The sequence below is a fragment of the Coregonus lavaretus genome, assembly GCF_964263955.1.
Source record: "Coregonus lavaretus genome assembly, chromosome: 29".
In the NCBI taxonomy this organism is placed as follows: Eukaryota; Metazoa; Chordata; class Actinopteri; order Salmoniformes; family Salmonidae; genus Coregonus; species Coregonus lavaretus.
The window spans coordinates 35,954,271-35,977,346 of record NC_140016.1 but is presented as its reverse complement, the minus strand read 5'-3'; the positions used below and the strand labels follow the sequence as shown (position 1 = coordinate 35,977,346).

The 23,076-nt window shown below is 42.7% G+C and overlaps 1 protein-coding gene across 1 annotated transcript in view; it reads left to right on the top strand.

Moving 5' to 3' along the window:
- The window catches only part of diaph2 (diaphanous-related formin 2), a 643,868-nt gene that overhangs the window by 209,536 nt on the left and 411,256 nt on the right, over positions 1-23,076 (top strand). Inside the window, exons 11-14 of the mRNA XM_084147077.1 lie at positions 1,813-1,921; positions 8,014-8,124; positions 10,587-10,717; positions 14,168-14,284. Coding sequence (XP_084003203.1) covers positions 1,813-1,921; positions 8,014-8,124; positions 10,587-10,717; positions 14,168-14,284 — 468 coding nt within the window. The remainder of the gene's footprint in view (positions 1-1,812; positions 1,922-8,013; positions 8,125-10,586; positions 10,718-14,167; positions 14,285-23,076) is intronic.

Sequence of the window (23,076 nt, the reverse complement as noted above, 5' to 3'; positions counted from 1 at the left end):
ATTTTATGATTTTTAAGGAATTAATTTGCATTTTATTGCATGCCATAAGTATTTGATACATCAGAAAAGCAGAACTTAATATTTGGTAAAGAAACCTTTGTTTGCAATTACAGAGATCATACATTTCCTGTAGGTCTTGACCAGGTTTGCACACACTGCAGCAGGGATTTTGGCCCACTCCTCCATACAGACCTTCTCCAGATCCTTCAGGTTTCGGGGCTGTCGCTGGGCAATACAGACTTTCAGCTCCCTCCAAATATGTTCTATTGGGTTCAGGTCTGGAGACTGGCTAGGCCACTCCAGGACCTTGAGATGCTTCTTACGGAGCCACTCCTTAGTTGCCCTGGCTGTGTGTTTCGGGTCGTTGTCATGCTGGAAGACCCAGCCACGACCCATCTTCAATGCTCTTACTGAGGGAAGGAGGTTGTTGGCCAAGATCTCGCGATACATGGCCTCATCCATCCTCCCCTCAATACGGTGCAGTCGTCCTGTGTCCTTTGCAGAAAAGCATCCCCAAAGAATGATGTTCCCACCTCCATGCTTCACGGTTGGGATGGTGTTCTTGGGGTTGTACTCATCCTTCTTCTTCCTCCAAACACGGCGAGTGGAGTTTAGATCAAAAAGCTATATTTTTGTCTCATCAGACCACATGAACTTCTCCCATTCCTCCTCTGGATCATCCAGATAGTCATTGGCAAACTTCAGACGGGCCTGGACATGCGCTGGCTTGAGCAGGGGGACCTTGCGTGCGCTGCAGGATTTTAATCCATGACGGTGTAGTGTGTTACTAATGGTTTTCTTTGAGACTGTGGTCCCAGCTCTCTTCAGGTCATTGACCAGGTCCAGCCGTGTAGTTCTGGGCTGATCCCTCACCTTCCTCATGATCATTGATGCCTCACGAGGTGAGATCTTGCATGGAGCCCCAGACCGAGGATGATTGACCGTCATCTTGAACTTCTTCCATTTTCTAATAATTGCGCCAACAGTTGTTGCCTTCTCACCAAGCTGCTTGCCTATTGTCCTGTAGCCCATCCCAGCCTTGTGCAGGTCTACAATTTTATCCCTGATGTCCTTACACAGCTCTCTGGTCTTGGCCATTGTGGAGAGGTTGGAGTCTGTTTGATTGAGTGTGTGGACAGGTGTCTTTTATACAGGTAGCGAGTTCAAACATGTGCAGTTAATACAGGTAATGAGTGGAGAACAGGAGGGCTTCTTAAAGAAAAACGAACAGGTCTGTGAGAGCCGGAATTCTTACTGGTTGGTAGGTGATCACATTTTTTTTGTTTTAGATTCTGTCTCTCACAGTTGAAGTGTACCTATGATAAGAATTACAGACATCTACATGCTTTGTAAGTAGGAAAAACTGCAAAATCGGCAGTCTATTCAATACTTGTTCTCCCCACTGTATATACATCTCTGGAAAAAATTAAGAGACCACTGCAAAAATATACTAGGTGTTTGTATACGTTAGTTCTGTACTCTTCTCCCTGCAATAAATTGCTCCTGCCCTGGCATTGCCAACTACATTTTATTATGAATAGGTTTTACTATGGATGATATCAGCTACACAGGCTTTTTCTGAGCATCACCAGAGCAATGAACATTAGTGGCTAAATTGGATACCTATAATGCACAGTGTTGCCAACAACGACTCAAATTTGTCTTGGGTCCCCACATAATGCCCCTGACAAAGACAAAGGAAGAGACAAGATGATATATTGGGTTGAGGTGAAAATGATCTTATCTTAAATGTCCTGTCGGTGGGGCGATAAAGGCGCTTGTTGACTTTTTTGTCTGTTTGTTTTCTCTCAGCCTGGATAAGATCCTGGCTGCCATGACGATTGCGGCAGAGAGGAATAACAAGGAGAGATTCGCTCCGATAGTGGAGGGACTGGAGAATCACGAGGCCCAACAGCTCCAGGTCAGTATATACAACCCCTATTGGATACAGACACACACATTGCACACATATAACATACACACACACACACACACGTACACACATTGAGTCATGCACCCCTTTCTCACATCTTTCCCTTTGAACCCATCTCATACATATCCACTTCAATTCACAACACTCTTTCAACCTGCCCCTTACAGAGTAGCACATGGTGCAATGCCTGTATTATTTCAATGCTACAGTGGGGGAAAAAAGTATTTAGTCAGCCACCAATTGTGCAAGTTCTCCCACTTAAAAAGATGAGAGAGGCCTGTAATTTTCATCATAGGTACACGTCAACTATGACAGACAAAATGAGAAAAGAAAATCCAGATAATCACATTGTAGGATTTTTAATGAATTTATTTGCAAATTATGGTGGAAAATAAGTATTTGGTCAATAACAAAAGTTTCTCAATACTTTGTTATATACCCTTTGTTGGCAATGACACAGGTCAAACGTTTTCTGTAAGTCTTCACAAGGTTTTCACACACTGTTGCTGGTATTTTGGCCCATTCCTCCATGCAGATCTCCTCTAGAGCAGTGATGTTTTGGGGCTGTCGCTGGGCAACACAGACTTTCAACTCCCTCCAAAGATTTTCTATGGGGTTGAGATCTGGAGACTGGCTAGGCCACTCCAGGACCTTGAAATGCTACTTACGAAGCCACTCCTTCGTTGCCCGGGCGGTGTGTTTGGGATCATTGTCATGCTGAAAGACCCAGCCACGTCTCATCTTCAATGCCCTTGCTGATGGAAGGAGGTTTTCACTCAAAATCTCACGATACATGGCCCCATTCATTCTTTCCTTTACACGGATCAGTCGTCCTGGTCCCTTTGCAGAAAAACAGCCCCAAAGCATGATGTTTCCACCCCCATGCTTCACAGTAGGTATGGTGTTCTTTGGATGCAACTCAGCCTTCTTTGTCCTCCAAACACGACAAGTTGAGTTTTTACCAAAAAGTTATATTTTGGTTTCATCTGACCATATGACATTCTCCCAATCCTCTTCTGGATCATCCAAATGCAGTCTAGCAAACTTCAGACGGGCCTGGACATGTACTGGCTTAAGCAGGGGGACACGTCTCGCACTGCAGGATTTGAGTCCCTGGCGGCGTAGTGTGTTACTGATGGTAGGCTTTGTTACTTTGGTCCCAGCTCTCTGCAGGTCATTCACTAGGTCCCCCCGTGTGGTTCTGGGATTTTTGCTCACCGTTTTTGTGATCATTTTGACCCCACGGGGTGAGATCTTGCGTGGAGCCCCAGATCGAGGGAGATTATCAGTGGTCTTGTATGTCTTCCATTTCCTAATAATTGCTCCCACAGTTGATTTCTTCAAACCAAGCTGCTTACCTATTGCAGATTCAGTCTTCCCAGCCTGGTGCAGGTCTACAATTTTGTTTCTTGTGTCCTTTGACAGCTCTTTGGTCTTGGCCATAGTGGAGTTTGGAGTGTGACTGTTTGAGGTTGTGGACATGTGTCTTTTATACTGATAACAAGTTCAAACAGGTGCCATTAATACAGGTAACGATTGGAGGACAGAGGAGCCTCTTAAAGAAGAAGTTACAGGTCTGTGAGAGCCAGAAATCTTGCTTGTTTGTAGGTGACCAAATACTGATTTTCCACCATAATTTATAAATACATTCATAAAAAATCCTACAATGTTATTTTCTGGAATTATTTTCCTAAATTTGTCTGTCATAGTTGACGTGTACCTATGATGAAAATTACAGGCCTCTCTCATCTTTTTAAGTGGGAGAACTTGCACAATTGGTGGCTGACTAAATACTTTTTTTCCCCACTGTAGCCTGCTTGGATTTGAGTCATTCAACATTATTCTGCTTTCATAGATTAATTCACAAACTTTGCAAGTTTAGCAACTCTTCTAAGTTTTATCCATGACCTTAACCTGTAGACCTTTTAGACAAGTTGTGGAAAGAAACACCTTTTTAAAACTCACATACAGTGGGGAGAACAAGTATTTGATACACTGCCAATTTTGCAGGTTTTCCTACTTACAAAGCATGTAGAGGTCTGTAATTTTTATCATAGGTACACTTCAACTGTGAGAGACGGAATCTAAAACAAAATTCCAGAAAATCACATTGTATGATTTTTAAGTAATTCATTTGCATTTTATTGCATGACATAAGTATTTGATACATCAGAAAAGCAGAACTTAATATTTGGTACAGAAACCTTTGTTTGCAATTACAGAGATCATACATTTCCTGTAGGTCTTGACCAGGTTTGCACACACTGCAGCAGGGATTTTGGCCCACTCCTCCATACAGACCTTCTCCAGATCCTTTAGGTTTCGGGGCTGTCGCTGGGCAATACGGACTTTCAGCTCCCTCCAAATATTTTCTATTGGGTTCAGGTCTGGAGACTGGCTAGGCCACTCCAGGACCTTGAGATGCTTCTTACGGAGCCACTCCTTAGTTGCCCTGGCTGTGTGTTTCGGGTCGTTGTCATGCTGGAAGACCCAGCCACGACCCACGGTTGGGATGGTGTTCTTGGGGTTGTACTCATCCTTCTTCTTCCTCCAAACACGGCGAGTGGAGTTTAGACCAAAAAGCTCTATTTTTGTCTCATCAGACCACATTACCTTCTCCCATTCCTCCTCTGGATCATCCAGATGGTCATTGGCAAACTTCAGACGGGCCTGGACATGCGCTGGCTTGAGCAGGTGGACCTTGCGTGCGCTGCAGGATTTTAATCCATCACGGTGTAGTGTGTTACTAATGGTTTTCTTTGAGACTGTGGTCCCAGCTCTCTTCAGGTCATTGACCAGGTCCTGCCGTGTAGTTCTGGGCTGATCCCTCACCTTCCTCATGATCATTGATGCCCCACGAGGTGAGATCTTGCATGGAGCCCCAGACCAAGGGTGATTGACCGTCATCTTGAACTTCTTCAATTTTCTAATAATTGTGCCAACAGTTGTTGCCTTCTCACCAAGCTGTTTGCCTATTGTCCTGTAGCCCATCCCAGCCTTGTGCAAGTCTACAATTTTATCCCTGATGTCCTTACACAGCTCTCTGGCCTTGGCCATTGTGGAGAGGTTGGAGTCTTTTTGATTGAGTGTCTTTTATACAGATAACGAGTTCAAACAGGTGCAGTTAATACAGGTAATGAGTGGAGAACAGGAGGGCTTCTTAAAGATAAACTAACAGGTCTGTGAGAGCCGGAATTCTTACTAGTTGGTAGGTGATCAAATACTTATGTCATGCAATAAAATGAAGATTAATTACTTAAAAATCATACAATGTGATTTTCTGGATTTTTGTTTTAGATTCCGTCTCTCACAGTTGAAGTGTACCTATGATACAAATTACAGACCTCTACATGCTTTGTAAGTAGGAAAACCTGCAAAATCGGCAGTGTATCAAATACTTGTTCTCCCCCACTGTCTATGCACATTCCACATAATACAGTCAAATCACCCAAGTCTGCCATGCCATGTGCAATGGACAGAACTCGACTCTAGTCAGTGTCATTCACAAAAATGGCCTCTCGGCTTGGAGACGGTGTTTGACGCGGAGTCGACCGTGGGCTATTAAAATGCGCCGAAGGTTCTCTCTCCTGCCCTAATAATCATCACCTGCATCACTAGAGAAGCCCTACTCCGAAAAAGGACTCCAAAAAATAACACGAGACCAGAAGAGAGATGTTGACTTTCTGAGATGTTTTTTTCCCATCCTCGTAATAAATGTTTTTCAGCTTTTTCTCAGTGTTGTCGAGGCGGGTCTCAGAGGACCCAGAGGAAAAGGGCAACCATACATCAATACACCTGTCTTTACTTCTGCGTTTTTCCTTCACTGTTTCTTTCTCTGGCACTTTTCTGCACTCTAAATGTTTTGAGGAACAAATAATTTAATAATTTGTGAAATCATTTGTAATGTGCAGAGGGGTGGATCTATGGGAAGGAGGGATGGGGGGAAGGGAAGTAGAAATCCCTTTGGTTGTTTTCCTCATTCCTAAAAATGCTGCGAATGAAAAGAGCCACCGCTAATTGTGAAGTCAATTAAACTACCATGCTGATGCAGAATTAAAATAAATTATAATACTTTTTTAAAACCTTCCGATGGTGCTGTGGATCATGACTTTGTTAATGTGATTAAAATTGGTTTTGCCGCGGTTCGGGCTTTGCTCACTCCGCTGCAGAGAGAAAGCCAGCCTGCATCCCAACTTTAAACCATCCCAGCAGTCCCACTTTTAATTACACTGACAGAAACCTCCTACTGTAAGCACGGCTCACATGACGCCTGAGCTCCCGCTCGCATTGTCACCAACCCCGGAAACAAGCACAACAATAACCCTCCCTGAACCAATTCCACACAACAAACATGGTCGAGGTGTGTCTGCTTTGTATGAAAGGAGGACACATCTACACGTAGAGGTAGAGAAGTATGGGCCCAGCCACTGAGCCAGACAAAATCTCTCGAAATAGCTCTCTTGCTTTTGAAAGGCTAAAGATGGAAGTAAAGTGATGGGAGTGAAGCTAGTTACAGGGAGGCTTCTAGTGTAGTGTCCCTGGTGGGTAGACTTCAGGCTTGGATGCCCAGTTCTTGGTCCAAGGCTCTGGAGGCCCTATTGGATAATTTAGAGGTCTGCTATGTTGCTGCTGCCTGGCACCATTGGCATGCTCTCAAAGCCACTGTCACCTCCCCTTCCACCCCACCAGCAGCACAGAACAGCCTTGGAGTTCTCCTTAAAGGGATACTTCGGGATTTTGGCAATGAGGCTCTTTATCTACTTCCCCAGAGTCAGATGAACTAGTGGAAACCATTTTTATGTCTCTGTGTCCAGTATGAAGGAAGTTAGAGGTAGTTTTTTGAGCCAATGCTAACTAGCATTAGCACAATGACTGGAAGTCTATGGGTATCTACTTACATACTAGCATTTACCCAAATCCAGTCATTGCTCTAATGCTACTTAGCATTGACTCACGAAACGACACAGAGACATAAAAATGGTATACACAAGTTAATCTGACTCTGGGGAAATAGATAAAGAGCCTCATTGCCAAAATCCCGAAGTATCCCTTCAAGCACACTGCTTTCCCGGGGCGCGGCAGGCCTAGCACATATGTCTGTATAAAGAGTCCCCATTAGCACCGACACGTTCCCATAAACCATAACACTGTGTGCCGTCACTCCACTGGATTAATACAAACCTGTTCGATTCCTCTGTCCCCCGGCTATAGAAGGGGGAAAAACACACCAAAAACAAACCAATGCTGTTCATTCCATATGGCTCTTATTCCCCATCGCCAGCCAAATTCCCTCTAGCCATGTTCTCAGAGGGCATTATTTGGGCTAGAGTATGTGTGTGTCTGTGTGTGTGTGTGTGCGCATGCATGTGTGTGTGCAAACGTGTACATGTGTGTGTCTGTATGAGTCTCTCCAGGAAAAACACTTACAGGAGGAATCAGTGTGAAAAACAGCCCAGGGACAGCATTCTCTATGGACCGTTAATAAAAGATGCGGGCCAACACAAACGTGCCGATAGAGGTTTTCGAAAGACTACTTTTCACATGTCGTTCACGGAGATCCTTCAGCTCCTGATAAGTTTGCCTGTCGGAGGAGCACTCTGTCTTCTCCCCAGAGCCGCCTTATAGCCCGTTAAGGTCCATCAGCGTTTTCCCTTTGCCCCCTTCCTCCCATCCCTCCATCCCTCGTCTCTTCCCTAATCAAATAAATCAATTAAAAATGCACATCTGGTCAAAGGACTCCCCAGATTTATTTTCTTTTCGACTTCCTCTTACCCTCTACTTCCTTTTTGCTCCCTCTACACCAGACTCAGACTATGGTCTATCTCTCCTCTTCCCTCTTTCATCTCTTTGCTCTCCTCTTTCCTCTCATCTTTGGGAAAATGTATAAACATACATGTTTTCACACGTACTCTCTCCAAGGTCTTGTAACTCAAGAGTGCCTGCTACATCATAAAATAGATTGATACCGTACACAGAGGCCAAGCATGATAAATCACCATATAATTTAATGTTCAGTAGAATGAATGCCTTAAATGTGTTCTCTCTAACGGTCTCTCTGGCATGTGTGTGCTGAACAACAGGTGGCCTGCATGCAGCTGATCAACGCCCTGGTCACTTCTCCGGACGATCTGGACTTCAGGATACATCTGCGCAACGAGTTCCTCCGTTGTGGCCTCAAGAAGATCCTACCGGTGAGCCGCCCTGAAAATTGGTTAGATTTCCTTGTCGTCACAATTTGCAAAAAATAGTTCTCTATCCATCACTTTCATTTGGTTGATTATTTGCGAGCTGGACACAGTCAATAAACTGTATGAATGTAGGTCCATTATCATTTCTACACAGTTTCGATTTGGTTTTAGTAATATTAAAGTATATTGAGTGCATTCCCCCACCACAAAATAGTTTTGACTCAAACTTCTCGCGGGCTGGATTGGACCCCTCACATGTCGTATGTTTGACACCCCTGATTTTTCTGGGCCATTACAGGAAGGTAAGAGTAACAAATGCACATCCCTTTATACATTTGTATACTGTATGTAAATTGCTCCCATTATTATATTGGAGCGTTCTAGCTCACCTCACCGCGTGGCACCACCTCACTGATCACAACTCGCTCTGCGCATCATCAATCAGCAGTCAGATCCTTGCACTCGGTTAAGACAAATAAGCATCCACTCATCACTCATGACCTAATTTGCAGAGGGGAATTTGCCACTTGTTAATAAGTCATCCTGACTGCTCCACTTGATTATTGCTGTCATTAGTTCAATTATCTTCCTCTCTGCCCTCTGATATGAGTTTCCTTTACAATCATTTACAAATGCCACATTTGAAGCTTTATTGCAAGCATTTAAACTGACACAGGGCCCACTAATTGTGAATTATTATTGTCAATTATGTTGTGGAGCCAATATAGTCAAGTGACCAAGAGGAAAACAAAAGTGAACCAGGTTCATGATGAAGTACAGGGGTGTTGCTATTGGCCCACAGTCCTTGAGTCCCCTTATGTCTGTGGCATTGCGTGCTGCCTCCCTCTCTGAACTGTCGTTTCCGAAGACAGATGGCATGCCCGAAGAGCAGTGAGGTGATTGATAGCTGCAGAAATAGGGTTACATTTGGCATGGTGTCATCTGTAATCTCCAACTCTGATGATTCATAGGAAAGTTGTAAAGTGCACCTTGTGGAGTGTGCAGGTATGGAGAGCTGGGTGATTCAGGTATACCAGGTCGGCAGGGAAGGGAAGGATGGGTATCCTAGATCCTAGTTCCCATACAGCTGTGACATGGCAACCATCAACAATGGTCTCCGGTAATGGAACCAGTTAGGGATGTGATAAATGTTTAAATTATTGTATATTTTGTAATGTTTTTCCGTTAACACTATAAATATTCAGGGCCTCCCGAGTGGCGCAGTGGTCTAAGGCACTGCATCGCAGTGTTGCGGTGTCACTACAACCTGGGGTTCGATCCCGGGCTGTGTCACAACCGGCCGTGACAGGGAGTCCGATAGGGTGGCGCACAATTGGCCCAGCGTCGTCCGGGTTAGGGGAGGGTTTGGCCGGGGGGGCTTTACTTGGCTCATCGTGCTCTAGCAACTCCTTGTAGCGGGCCGGGCGCCTGCAGGCTGACTACGTTTCCTCCGACACATTGGTGCGACTGGCTTCCGGGCTAAGCGAGTGGGTGTTAAGAAGCGCGGTTTGGCGGGTCATGTTTCTGAGGACTCATGACTCAACCTTCGCCTCTCCCGAGTCCATTGAGGAGTTGCAGCGATGAGACAAGATCGTAATATCACAAAAAGGGGATAAAAAATATTAAAATAAAAAATAGAATCCACATGAATTCACAATGCAGCTGCACTGCTGCCAGCAACAGTTTGGGTCTCACGGTGCATCCCTTTCAGATGGTTAGGCATGGCACCTGTACTACCATTACTGTACCTCAATTCCACCTCGCAAAGTTTGCATTTCCTTCTCATTTAACTTCTCAAAGTATTGCCATACATTACTTTACTGCTGTTGCTTGCCTTTCTCTGCCATTTTTCCAACTGTTAACGATGATGACGTAGTGGTGGAAAGTCGACTCTAAAATAATTGATTCCTTGACTCCTTGTACGTCGACTCCCGGTGTCGACTCCAATTTCTGATTGTCAAGATTATATCGATTAGCGTCTGCTAAAATGACGTTAAAAAAATATATGTCTCGCAACTTCAGTAAAGCAGGGCCTATCATCAATGAATAGTCTATGATATTGAGATGAGCGAGATGCATCACTGTTGTGGATATTGACCCTCTATGCTGTTTACTTTCTGCTACGTAAAAAAAGCATTGTTTTTCGCTTTGGGATTTTTCTTAACGTGAAGGATCCCAATTTTGGTTAAACAGTTTAATTATTAAATGTTCACACCCCTAGAACCATTATAGCTAGTACAATGAAGTTGGGTTTGGTTTATGTAGTACTGAAAACACTATATATAAGTTAATCTGTACGGTACTGCATATGCATCCAATGCTCTGTTGTCTATCCATTAATCTCATTAAATCACATTACAATACAACACAGCCCAATATTTTCCATTCCCTTGGAACAACCGATAATGAGGTATTGAGTCGTCTTGTCTATTGCCACAGTCTATTCATGTCTCTCTGAATTACAGGAGATGAAAGAGACTGAGGAGCTGGACATCCAACTGAAGGTGTTCAACGAGAACAAGGAGGAGGACTCCATTGAGCTCTCCCATCGCCTTGATGACATCCGCGCTGAGATGGAATATCCTTTTGTCTGCCTGTGCCACAGCACCGTCCATGGAAAAGGGCTGCTGGAAATGAGTATATTGTGTCGGCCTTGTCAGGCTTACATGTCTAAAGCCAGCATGGTCGGGTTCATTAGAGAAGAATTTGAGAATCTATGCAATCTCCCAGACCTATCTCTTGCCTGGTAAACCTGGTAAACAATCTCTTCTCGCCTTTTCTTGCCTCAGTTCTTCTCGCCCTCTCATCACCATTCATCATCTCTCAGCCGTCTAGATCTTACCTGGATGATGCAAGACACGGGAGGCGGCTGTCAATCACTACCAGTTGTTTTGTCTTCAGAACAAATTCTGTTTATTGTATGGCTATCTCTTTTAAGTCTATTGTTATGGTACAGTAGATCAATGTTTTAGTGCCGTTGCTTTGGCTGGTACACCGAGGTCAATCTTCAGTGACCTCTTTGTTTTGTCTGGTTAATCACACCTGTTTCCATTTGAGCAATTAACTTACCTTTCTTCTTTTCCGTTTAGTTACATATGACAAGTTGGTTTCTCCAAGTCGTCCCTCTAGGTCCGCTCAACTGGAAACTTTTTGAGTGGTTAACAGTGAGCCCTAATTGGGTCTTGAGTTTGAGACTTGTTTTAAAGCATATTTGGCTAGGTGCCTAATAATTCAAGAAGCTTCTCTAAGGGCATTTGGATGTGTGAAACACTGACATGATAGGCAGACAGTGCAGGGCCAGATACTGTTATACAGATGTTCTCTCTGCCAACCTTTGTCTCCCCAAATCCCACAGTGCTCGAAAATCTGCCACTGAGTGCTGTGCTGAGTGACAGTTACTGTTGACGTTCCGAGAGGGAGAGAAAGAGAGAGAGCGGGAAAAACGGACACTGCACCTGGATTAATGATGTGCTTGAGCAGGTTCACAAATTATGGGGCCCAATGTTTGTTTCCAAGGACAATGTGGTATTGATCTGTGAATAGTGTTCATGATGTGCATGCTAGCTCTAGTCTCTGACACACACAAACATGCACACATACACCCACACATGCACACATACACCCACACATGCACACATACACCCACACATGCACACACACAAACACACATTCCCGGCTGCCTCCTCTGTAGCTTGTTTTCCCTGCCTGCCTCATGAATATTAACACAGAGAGACGCGTGTCCTCTGTGTCCGGCCCAGGTACGGGTGCTGAGGAGCTGACTCCGGGCCACTAATGAATATTAATGATGCTATGGAATAGTGATTGATTGACCCTACCACTGACTGGTCCACATCTCACCTCCAATGCTGCTAATTTTTATTCATGATCCCCAGCTCCGCAACATGAGTAGAAGTCAAATGTAGCGAGAGAAAGAGAGCGAGGGAGATAAAAATAACTGTGTGTGGATTTGCATTGTTCTGTAGGTCGAGCTTTGTTCATGTCTGCTGCTTACTGATAGATGTAGCTGCTTGGACACTTTCCAAGTCCGGGCTTCTTCAATACTTACGTCCCCCCTCAAATAGCAGTGTGGTGAGCCTATAATTGCATCTCACCGGCTTAGTAATTCTCATCGACTTCATCCAGGCTAATACAGGAGTGGGAAACGATACTTCAGAGAAGCTTGTATTCCCATCCCCTGCGCTCGCCAAATTTGAAATGGGAGAACCATTTTAATTACAATTGTGGTGGAAGTGAATACGAACATGTCAAACAGTGTTAAAAAGGATTGATTTGCACTGACGGCGGTGGATGGATCATGTGGTGTATGAAATAGTGAGAACAGTTAGAAAGCATGATGCAGTGTTCTGTCATTTTGCGTGTCAAGTCTTTGCACTGATTGTCAGGTGATGTTCATTCATGCTAAAGTAAACTTTTCAGAGGTGATCAATGCTCAATGAATAATTTGCTTTAAACAACTTTGACGGGCCGCACAACTTTGACATGGCCTATTCATGTAGCTAAAAACCCCGAAACTAAGCTCGTGCAACCATGTCCTCTCCCCTAATCTGAGAAAAGCAGGTCCTTGGTCCCTCCTTTTAAGCACTCAGGGCAAAAAAATTACACAAATCAGATGGCTTTATTTACTGCTGGCTGACCACAGACAAATGTGAATGAACTCAGAGTCACTGACTGTGAAAATGTTTCAACCCAGACAGTGTATCACACCGCAGTCAGCACGTAAATATTTCATTCATTTAAAATGCACATTACAAATTATGATGGCAATACATTTTTCATCCCTCTCAGTTTAACACTGCACTTTTCCCCCTCACTCTATTTCCATGTTTTCTGCATGTGTGCACATATTTCAAATAGGGCTTTTTTTTCATGCTTTTCAAACAAGATGACTATCCATGGGAGGATCCTTTCTCAAGCAAGCAGTTATGCATAACCCCCTCAGGCTATTTATTTCTCTAAATCTTTTACAGTTTTTTGTTGGTAGTTCAAACAAGATCAAATGTAATCTGGCTATAGATTAAAATCCCATGTGAATATTCCTCATAAACACAAATGATATACAATAGACTGTAATTTGATCATGATATTTTTCTGAAATCCCACTTGGATATTATTTGTAGAATAACTTTCGCCTTGATTTGAACGTTGCTCCTTATGGTTTCAATTCCATACAAATCAACTGTGAGATGTGCCAAGTGCTCCATTTCGCAGCCTCTGACAGTTCCTGTTTGTTTTGGAAAACAAATAGCCAGCAATCCAACTCAGAGAAACAGACATAAAAAAAAAAGACACCACTTTTCGAAAAAAACAGAAAATTATTTCTTATCTGATTCAACAACTATTTTAGACATCAAAAGCCATCGCTCACGCTCCTTGAGGAGCCGAGTTGTCCGACGCATAATCAATACCCTTTGCAAGTTTAAGAACACATCTTTTCTCTTCGATGGACAAGACAAGGCACAGTCGTGAATTTCAGCAATATTTTCCACAGTGACTGATCCCTTTTTCATGATTCTCCCTTAAAATATTCAAACCCAATGGAGTTTTCATGTGATTAATTTCCTCCTCCTTGAAAGGCTTCGAGTGACAGGTAGACCACAGGGACCATTCTTTATTGCCAATTCCCCTCCTCAAGTTAGCTGTTTACTCTTCTGCAGCTCCCCGATGGGAAAACGGATGTGAGGAATCATAGCGGTGTTTGCTTGTACACAATGACGCCTGTCTGAGTACTTGATTGAGGGGAAAATTGTAAAACAAACACTGTGAATCGAGGATCTATCGAAATTATTCAGATGTATTTTAGAATGCACTGTCACTATATTATTAGATTTCTATGAGGAGAGGTAGTGAAAGCTAATAATGGAATTGGTTAGAAAGGGCACATAGATTGTACTGCTGTATGTTTTCCCTGTATTAAATCTCCAGTATCTTTTTCTCTTAAAAAGTCTGTATAATGCCTAGTATATTTTCACTCATACTGTACAAGCAAAACTACCAATGATGTTACATACCTTAACCCCCTTCTCACTGATATGGGTGAGGTATACCATCTCCTGTCTAACATGGTGAAAGACACTGGATCGGAGACCTACTTCCTGTCCATCCTACAGCACCTCCTGCTCATCAGGAATGACTACTACATCAGGTGAGTTCTGCCCACAAACACCCATGTCCCTTCTCACTGCTTTCACATGAAGACTGCATTTCCACAAGACTGGTCTTGAGAAAGGCATAAGGCTAAAATGTTGACATTAAACAGTTTCTACTCTATACTGTATGTAGTTCTATAGGGGATATACTTTACTTTACTGTGTAGCGCTGATGCGGTATTTCTGCATTATCAACATAGAAACCTCAGATGTCCTCTCCTTGACACCATATTCGAGTTAGGCCAGATAACAAAACATGCCACTGACATCTGTAGATTACAGTGTGCTACAAGCCTTTCAGATGTAAAACTACTTCCTGCAATCTACCATCTCCCATACATGCTTTTATATCCTGAAGGTGTAGCACTGAGAGGTCAGAAGGCATGCAAGCATTAAACATTACTTTGGCAGATGGCCAAGTGGTTAGATCGTTGGGCCAGTAACCGAAAGGTTGCCAGTTCAAATCCCAGAAAATATGTCATTCTGCCCTTGAGCAAGGCAGTTAACCCACCACAACGACAGCTCCCCGGGCACCTAATGTGGCAGCCCCCCGCACCACTCTGATTCAGAGGGGTTGGGTTAAAAGCAGAAGTCATGTTTCGGTTGGACCTGCAATTGATGATAAAAATACATGTAATCCTTTAATTAAAGATTCACATGTCCTCTCAAGGCATCTCTTGCTCTCTCTCTGTCTCTGTGTCTCTATCTGTCTTGCTCTGTTTCTCTCTCTCTTTCTCTCTGCCTCTGTCTGACTGTAACCACTGTGAGCAAAGTGCCAGGGTCATATCAGAACAGATCTAATATTCTGTAGTTGTAGGTAATTATTCAAATGGCAGCCTGCCTCGGCAGTGTAAATGTGTCAATCACAGGAAAAAGGATGGAGACCGCAGTGGCTTCTCTGACGGCAATGACAGTGATCAATTTGCTGCTGTGTCAGACTTTTCACAGAAATAAAATATTTTACAAAAAATAGAGAGAAGGAATAAGAATTTACCATAGACAAGATGCTGCTCACTCGGCTGGTATGAATAATGCAATCCTCATCTTGTTGGAGAAAGTGAGAAATAGAAAACACATTAAGCAGCGAGTACAGCAAAGTCCACCTCAGCACTCCTGTCTGTGTCTTCTCCCCACTACTGACGCCACAGCTCTCTCCAAAAGGATCACTACAAATGGTCATAAAAAATGGATGCACTTATTAAAGATATGCTTTTAAAAATACTTTCCCCACTGCTCTCTCTCCTTCTCTACTTCATGAGAAAGACATATAAAGTTCCACATACATCACCAGGCTTTGCGAGGTGAGGTCGGTCGGTCTGACTCAAGGTTCTATATCCAGCTCGGCCTCAATTCATCATCAATATATCCATTTTCGGATTATCCACTTTGAACCTGCATATCTTTTTATGTTCCAGATTAAATTGGCTGGTTGGGAAATGGTATGTCTTTAATTTTAGATTAAAGGGATCCCGTAAAATCATTTTGGGTTTTGATGAATATATCGCTATTGGGATCCAGGGGGGGAGGAAGTTGGCCACCGTCGTCACTCACACTCACACTCGCACTCGCACTCGCTGTCAGGCCAAATCAGGTGATGGAGCAAAACTTGTCCATAGGTGTATATGATGGCTTCCTGATCAAAGGGACGTGCAACAGAGACATGCCTATGCCAATATTCCAGCAGAACGGGGACATTGGTTTCAAATGTGCTACAGTGCCTTCAGAAAGTACCCCTTCACATTTTGTTGTGTTACAGCCTGAATTTAAAATGTATTAAATTGAGATTTTTGTCACTGTGTCAAATCGGAGGGCCTGTTGTCTGGACCTATGGCAGTCTCTATGGGGGTGCCACAGGGTTAAATTTTTGGGCTGTCTCTTTTCTCCGTGTATATCAATGATGTCGCTCTTGCTGCTGGTGACTCTCAGATCCACCTCTACGCAGACGACACCATTTTGTATACATCTGGCCCTTCATTGGACACTGTGTTAACAAACCTCCAAACGAGCTTCAATGCCATACAACACTCCTTCAGTAGCCTCCAACTGCTCTTAAACACTAGTAAAACTAAATGCATGCTCTTCAGTCGAATGCTGCTGGCACCCGCCCACCCGACTAGAATCACTACTCTCGACGGGTCTGACCTAGAGTATGTGGACAACTACAAATACCTAGGTGTCTGCTTAGACTGTAAACTCTCCTTCCAGACTCACATTAAGAATCTCCAATCCAATGTTAAATCTAGAATCGGCTTCCTATTTCGCAACAAAGCCTCCTTCACTCATGCTGCCAAACATGCCCTCGTAAAACTGACTATCCTACCGATCCTTGACTTCGGCGATGTCATTTACAAAATAGCCTCCAACACTCTACTCAGCAAATTGGATGTAGTCTATCACAGTGCCATCCGTTTTGTCACCAAAGCCCCATATACTACCCACCACTGTGACCTGTACACTCTTGTTGGCTGGTCCTCACTACATATTCGTCGCCAAACCCACTGGCTCCAGGCCATCTATAAATCACTGCTAGGCAAATCACCGCCTTATCTTAGCTCATTGGTCACCATAGCAACACCCACCCGTAGTATGCGCTCCAGCAGGTATATCTCACTGGTCATCCCCAAAGCCAACACCTCCTTTGGCCTCCATTCCTTCCAGTTCTCTGCTGCCAATGACTGGAACGAATTACAAAAATCTCTGAAGCTGGAGACTCTTATCTCCCTCACTAACTTTAAGCATCAGTTGTCAGAGCACCTTACCGATCACTGCACCTGTACACAGCCCATCTGAGATTAGCCCACCCAACTACCTCATCCCCATATTGTTATTTATTTTGTTCATTTGCACCCCGGTATCTCTATTTGCACATCATCTCTTGCACATCTATCATTCCAGTGTTAATACTAATTGTAATTATTTTCCACAATAGCCTATGTATTGCCTTACCTCCATAACTTGCTACATTTGCACACACTGTATATATATTTTCTGTTCTATTTTTGACTTTATGTTTTGTTTTACCCCATATGTAACTCTGTGTTGTTGTTTTTATCGCACTGCTTTGCTTTATCTTGGCCAGGTCGCAGTTATAAATAAGAACTTGTTCACAACTGGCTTACCTGGTTAAATAAAGGTGAAATAAAATAAAAATAATAATAAACACATACAAGCATCTGTAAGGTCCCCAGTCAAGCAGAGTATTGGAAAACCAGTGATGTTTTCCAGTACCTCACAAAGACGACACCTATTGGGTAAGATAGATAAACATTTTAAAAGCAGACATTGAATATCCCTTTGAGCATGGTGAAGTTATTAATTACACTTTGGATGGTGTGTCAATACAGCCAGTCACTACAAAGATATAGGCATCCTTCCTAACTCAGTTGCCGGAGAGGAAGGAAACTGCTCAAGGATTTCACCATGAGGCCAATGGTGACTTTACAACAGTTAGAGTTGAATGGCTGTGATAGAAGAAAACTGAGGATGGATCAACAACATTGTAGTTACTCCACAATACTAACGTAAATTAACATTTTCCAAAACATGCATCCTGTTTGCAACAAGGCACTAAAGTTATACTGCAAAAAATTGGGCAAAACAATTCACTTTTTGTCCTGAATACAAAGTGTTATGTTTGGGGCAAATCCAATACAACACATTACTGACTTCCACTCTCCATATGTTCAAGCATAGTGGTGGCTGCATCATGCTATGGGTATGTTTGTAATCGTTAAGTACTGGGGAGTTTTTCACAGGCAACATCCTAGAGGAAAACCTGCTTCAGTCTTCTTTCCACCAGACACTGGGAGATTAATTCACCTTTCAGCAGGACAACAACCTAAAACACAAGGCCAAATCTACACTGAAGCTGTTTATCAAGAAGACAGTGAATGTTCATGAGTGGCCTAGTTACGGTTTTGACTTAAATCTACTTGAAAGTCTATGACAAGACCTGAAAATGGTTGTCTAGCAATGATCAACAACCACTTTGACAGAGCTTGAAGAATTTTGAAAATAATAATGGGCTAAATTTGTGGCTTATTTTATTTTCAATAATTAATCTGCAAGTGCCATGCTTAACGAATGGGAGCAAATCAAACCCCTGGTAAATATAGAGCAATCTCCTCTTTTGGAGAGGAGCGATATGGGGATTACACCGGTCTTGTGGAGCATGGGGTTGGGAGGGGAGCTTGTGCTGGTGCTAGAAGCCAAATGGAGAGGGAAGGTGCCAGAGTGAAAGATGGAAGGACTGGTGCTGGAGACATACAGTGCTTTCAGAAAGTATTAACACCCCTTGACTTTTTCCACATTTTGTTGTTACAAAATGGGATTAAAATGGAATTTAATTGTAATTTTTTTGTCAACAATCTAAACAAAACACTCAGCGTCAAAGTGAAACAAAAACTCTTTCTTTCTTTTAAACATTTAATTTATGGAAAGTAAAATACTAATATATCTTGATTAGATAAGAATTTAACCCCCTGATTCATTGCATGTTAGATTCACCTTTGGCAGCGATTACGGCCCCAAACATAACACTTTGTATTCAGGACAAAAATGTCATTTATTTGCCAAATTTTTTGCAGTATTACTTTTGTGCCTTATTGAAAACAGGATGCATGTTTTTGAATATTTTTTTCCTGGCTTCCTTCATTTCACTCTGTCATTTATGTTAGTATTGTGGAGTATCTACAATGTTGTTTATCCATCCTCAGTTATCTCCTATCCAATGTTCCCTCTAAGCTGTGCAGGGGTGCGGGCGCGCAGTAGCCCCGATACTTCCTTGTAGAATAAATATTAGCCCACTGAGAGAAGCATGAGATTGAACTTCAGTCAACTTTCTAGAGTTTTCCCTGTTAGTTAACACTATCAATGCTTCTCTTTACTGTGGCAGTTCTGATCAAATCAACACAATATTAGCCACTTTCAATGCAACATACCGAAACAAAACCAACTATGCAATATGTTTAGTTGTAGGCAGAACGCATCGGAATAAGATTCTATTGCATTGACAGGCACGACTCAGCCCGTACTCTACACAGACTGACCGGTGAGGCATTACCAATCAGAGCTGCAGTAGCCCTATAGTCAAATAGACCATTGCCATATATGGATCTGTGCCATTTACTTTGAACTGGACTGTTTACAGCATGAGTGGTTGTGAGTAGATGCGCTTGTTTTGAGATCAAAGCGAGAGCTGCATGTAGCCACGTGTGCACATTTTGTTCATATCCTTTGCTAGTTAGTAAGTTATTAGCCCAGTTATAGATAATTTGTAGTCAGCAATAGGGGAGTGATTGCTTCCTACAAGAGCAGAAAACATGTACATTTGAAAAGCTAGTCAGGTAAATAGCTTTTTTTTTGTCTTAAAGGGGAAGTGTTGTATTTTGAGACAGGCTTGCATAAGCTAAGTAGCCAATAGGCAGAGGGTAGCATCATTTGTCTGATTCGCTGTAATAATGGTATGGGAATAATAATGCATTTTATTTTGTAAAGTGGTTTCTTGCATCAAACATCACAACAACATTTTCAGTCACCTCCTTGTCTGAAGGACAAGTGGATAAACAGGTTAATGTCAAGCCCTTCATGTTTTTTGTTTGTTTGTTTTTTTATCTCCCTGAACGGTTACCCATCTACCAATAGGTGCCCTTCTTTGAGAACCAATGTAAAACCTCCCTGGTCTTTGTGGTTGAATCTTTGCTTGATCTTCACTGCTTGACTGAGGGACCTTACAGATAATTGTATGTGTGGGGTACAGAGATGAGGTAGCCATTCAAATATCATGTTAAACACTATTATTGAGTCCAAGCAACTTATTATGTGACTTGTATTATATGACATTTTTACTCCTGAACTTATTTAGGCTTACCATAACAAAAGGGTTGAATACTTATTGACTCAAGACATTTCATCTTTTAATTTTGTAAACATTGCTAAAACATATTCCTCCTTTGACATTATGGGGTATTGTGTGTAGATCAGTGACACAAATTCTCAATTTAATCCATTTTAAAATCAGGCTGTAACACAACAAAATGTGGGGTGTGAATACTTTCTGAAGGCTTCTGGTACCCAGCCCTGCCCAGGCTCTGGTGGGGCCTGACAGTTCTGGGTCACTCGCTCGCTGCTTCCCTTCCCCAGTTTTCTCAGTGGCGGTGGCAGGGAGGAGCGGGGGATTCCGGGAAAATAGGGCGGCTTATTGAGATAATAATGTGGTCTACATCGGTGACAGTCATAAGCCGTGTTAGCGCTAAGCCACACAGGGGCGACGTGCGCTCGTTCGTTATCGTTTGAGTGGGCAAATCCAGTCGTTGAAACAAAACATTTGCCATTTCATGCTTAACAAAAACGTCGTGTTTAATGGAAATCTGGTTTGATTTGTTTTGGTTCTTCTAATATCTGTTTACGATATGATAAGGCCTTCCCACATTTTAGAGGGAACCACCATTTGCTCCTTGTCATCACAAATAAAGCCTCACATATATGACATATAGTATAAACAGAAATCCAGTCATGTAAATTGTTTCAGTATGCACTCGTACGTGTTTCCCCATGCATATTCAGAGCTCTGCACTTTTGTTTTTTGAAGGGATCTCTCTGAAATTAAATGCATCCCTACAAATCCAGCCTATCTAGTTCACAATGAGGCCTCCGCTCAAAGGAATTCATCTATTTGAGCCACATAAATGCTTTTACCCCCTGCTCCCCCTTCCAAAAGAAGTAGAAAAAGATCAGGACTTTGAAACAAGCTTTGATTTCCTTATCTGCATCATAGCCATGTTACGATATCAGCCTTCTGAGCCTCCCCACCACTCACCCTGAGTATCAGTGAGAAGCATGGCGTCCGACCACAGAGGCCAAGAGGAAATTAGAGCACAGCAAATCTGCCGTCCACAGATTGCTGGCGTTCCTAATATAGGCGGCCCTCAGATCTTTCTATGTGGGAGGAAAACATATGAGGGTACATGAGGACCGGCTGGCAGCTGTGCCTAACCTCCTCACCCACAGTGTGATTATGAGGCTACTCACATAGCCACAGTACAAAATGATTCTCTATATGCCATATATAGGAGTGGTTCCAGTTCTCCATTGACACTGCTTTTTAGTCCAGGACTAGGCTTAATCTATCTCTGGGAAACCGGCCCATATAGTCTGGTAGTAATTATCATATGCATGTATTGGTAATTTCTGTTAAACATAATACACATAATACATACAGTGTACAGTAGTTGCACCGGCTGTCACTCAGTCAACACCACTTTAATTAAACAAACTCCAGGTAGTTGTCCAATTAAGTGATTTGTGAGGCTTTTGAGGCTTGGGAGTGTAGGTTATACTTCTACACTACCGTTCAAAAGTTTGGGGTCACTTAGAAATGCCTTGTTTTCAAAAGAAATACATTTTTTTTGCTCATTAAAATAACATAAAATTGACCAGAAATACAGTGTAGACATTGTTAATGTTGTAAATGCCTATTGTAGCTGGAAACTGCTAATTTTTAATGGAATATCTACATAGGCGTACAGAGGTCCATTATCAACAACCATCAGTCCTGTGTTCCAATGGCACGTTGTGTTTGCTAATCCAAGTTTATCATTTTAAAAGGCTAATTGATCATTAGAAAACACTTTTGCAATTATGTTAGCATAGCTGAAAACTGTTGTGTTGATTAAAGAAGCAATAAAACTGTCCTTCTTGAGACTAGTTGAGTATCTGGAGCATCAACAATTGTGGGTTCTATTACAGGCTCAAAATTGCCATAAACAAATAACTTTCTTCTGAAACGCGTCAGTCTATTCTTGTTCTGAGAAATTAAGGCTATTCCATGTGAGAAATTGCCAAGAAACTGAAAATCTCGTACAACACTGTGTACTACTCCCTTCACAGAACAGTGCAAACTGGCTCTAACCAGAATAGAAAGAGGAGTGGCAGGCCCCGGTGCACAACTGAGCAAGAGGACAAATACATTAGAGTGTCTAGTTTGAGAAACAGATGCCTCGCAGGTCCTCAACTGGCAGCTTCATTCAATAGTACCTGCAAAACACCAGTCTCAACGTCAACAGTGAAGAGGCGACTCCAGGATGCTGACCTTCTAGGCAGAGTTGCAAAGAAAAAGCCATATCTCAGACTGGCCAATAAAAATAAAATATTAAGATGGGCAGTCTGAGATAGGGCTTTTTCTTTGCAACTCTGCCTAGAAGGTCAGCATCCCAGAGTCACCTCTTCACTGTTCACGTTGTTTTGCGGGTAGTATTTAATGAAGCTGCCAGTTAAGGACCTGTGAGGCATCTGTTTCTCAAACTAGACACTAATGTATTTGTCCTCTTGCTCAGTTGTGCACTGGGGCCTGCCACTCCTCTTTCTATTCTGGTAGAGCCATTTTGCACTGTTCTGTGTAGGGAGTAGTACACAGCGTTGTACGAGATCTTCAGTTTCTTGGCAATTTCTCGCATGGACTAGCCTTCATTTCTCAGAACAAGAATAGACTGACAAGTTTCAGAAGAAAGTTATTTGTTTCTGGCTATTTTGAGCCTGTAATCGAACCCACAATTGCTGATGCTCCAGATACAGTTGAAGTCGGAAATTTACATACACTTAGGTTGGAGTCATTACAACTCGTTTTTCAACCACTCCACACATTTCTTGTTAACAAACTATAGTTTTGGCAAGTCGGATAGGACATCTACTTTGTGCATGACACAAGTCATTTTTCCAACAATTGTTTACATACTGATTATTACACTTATAATTCACTGTATCACAATTCCAGTGAGTCAGAAGTTTACAT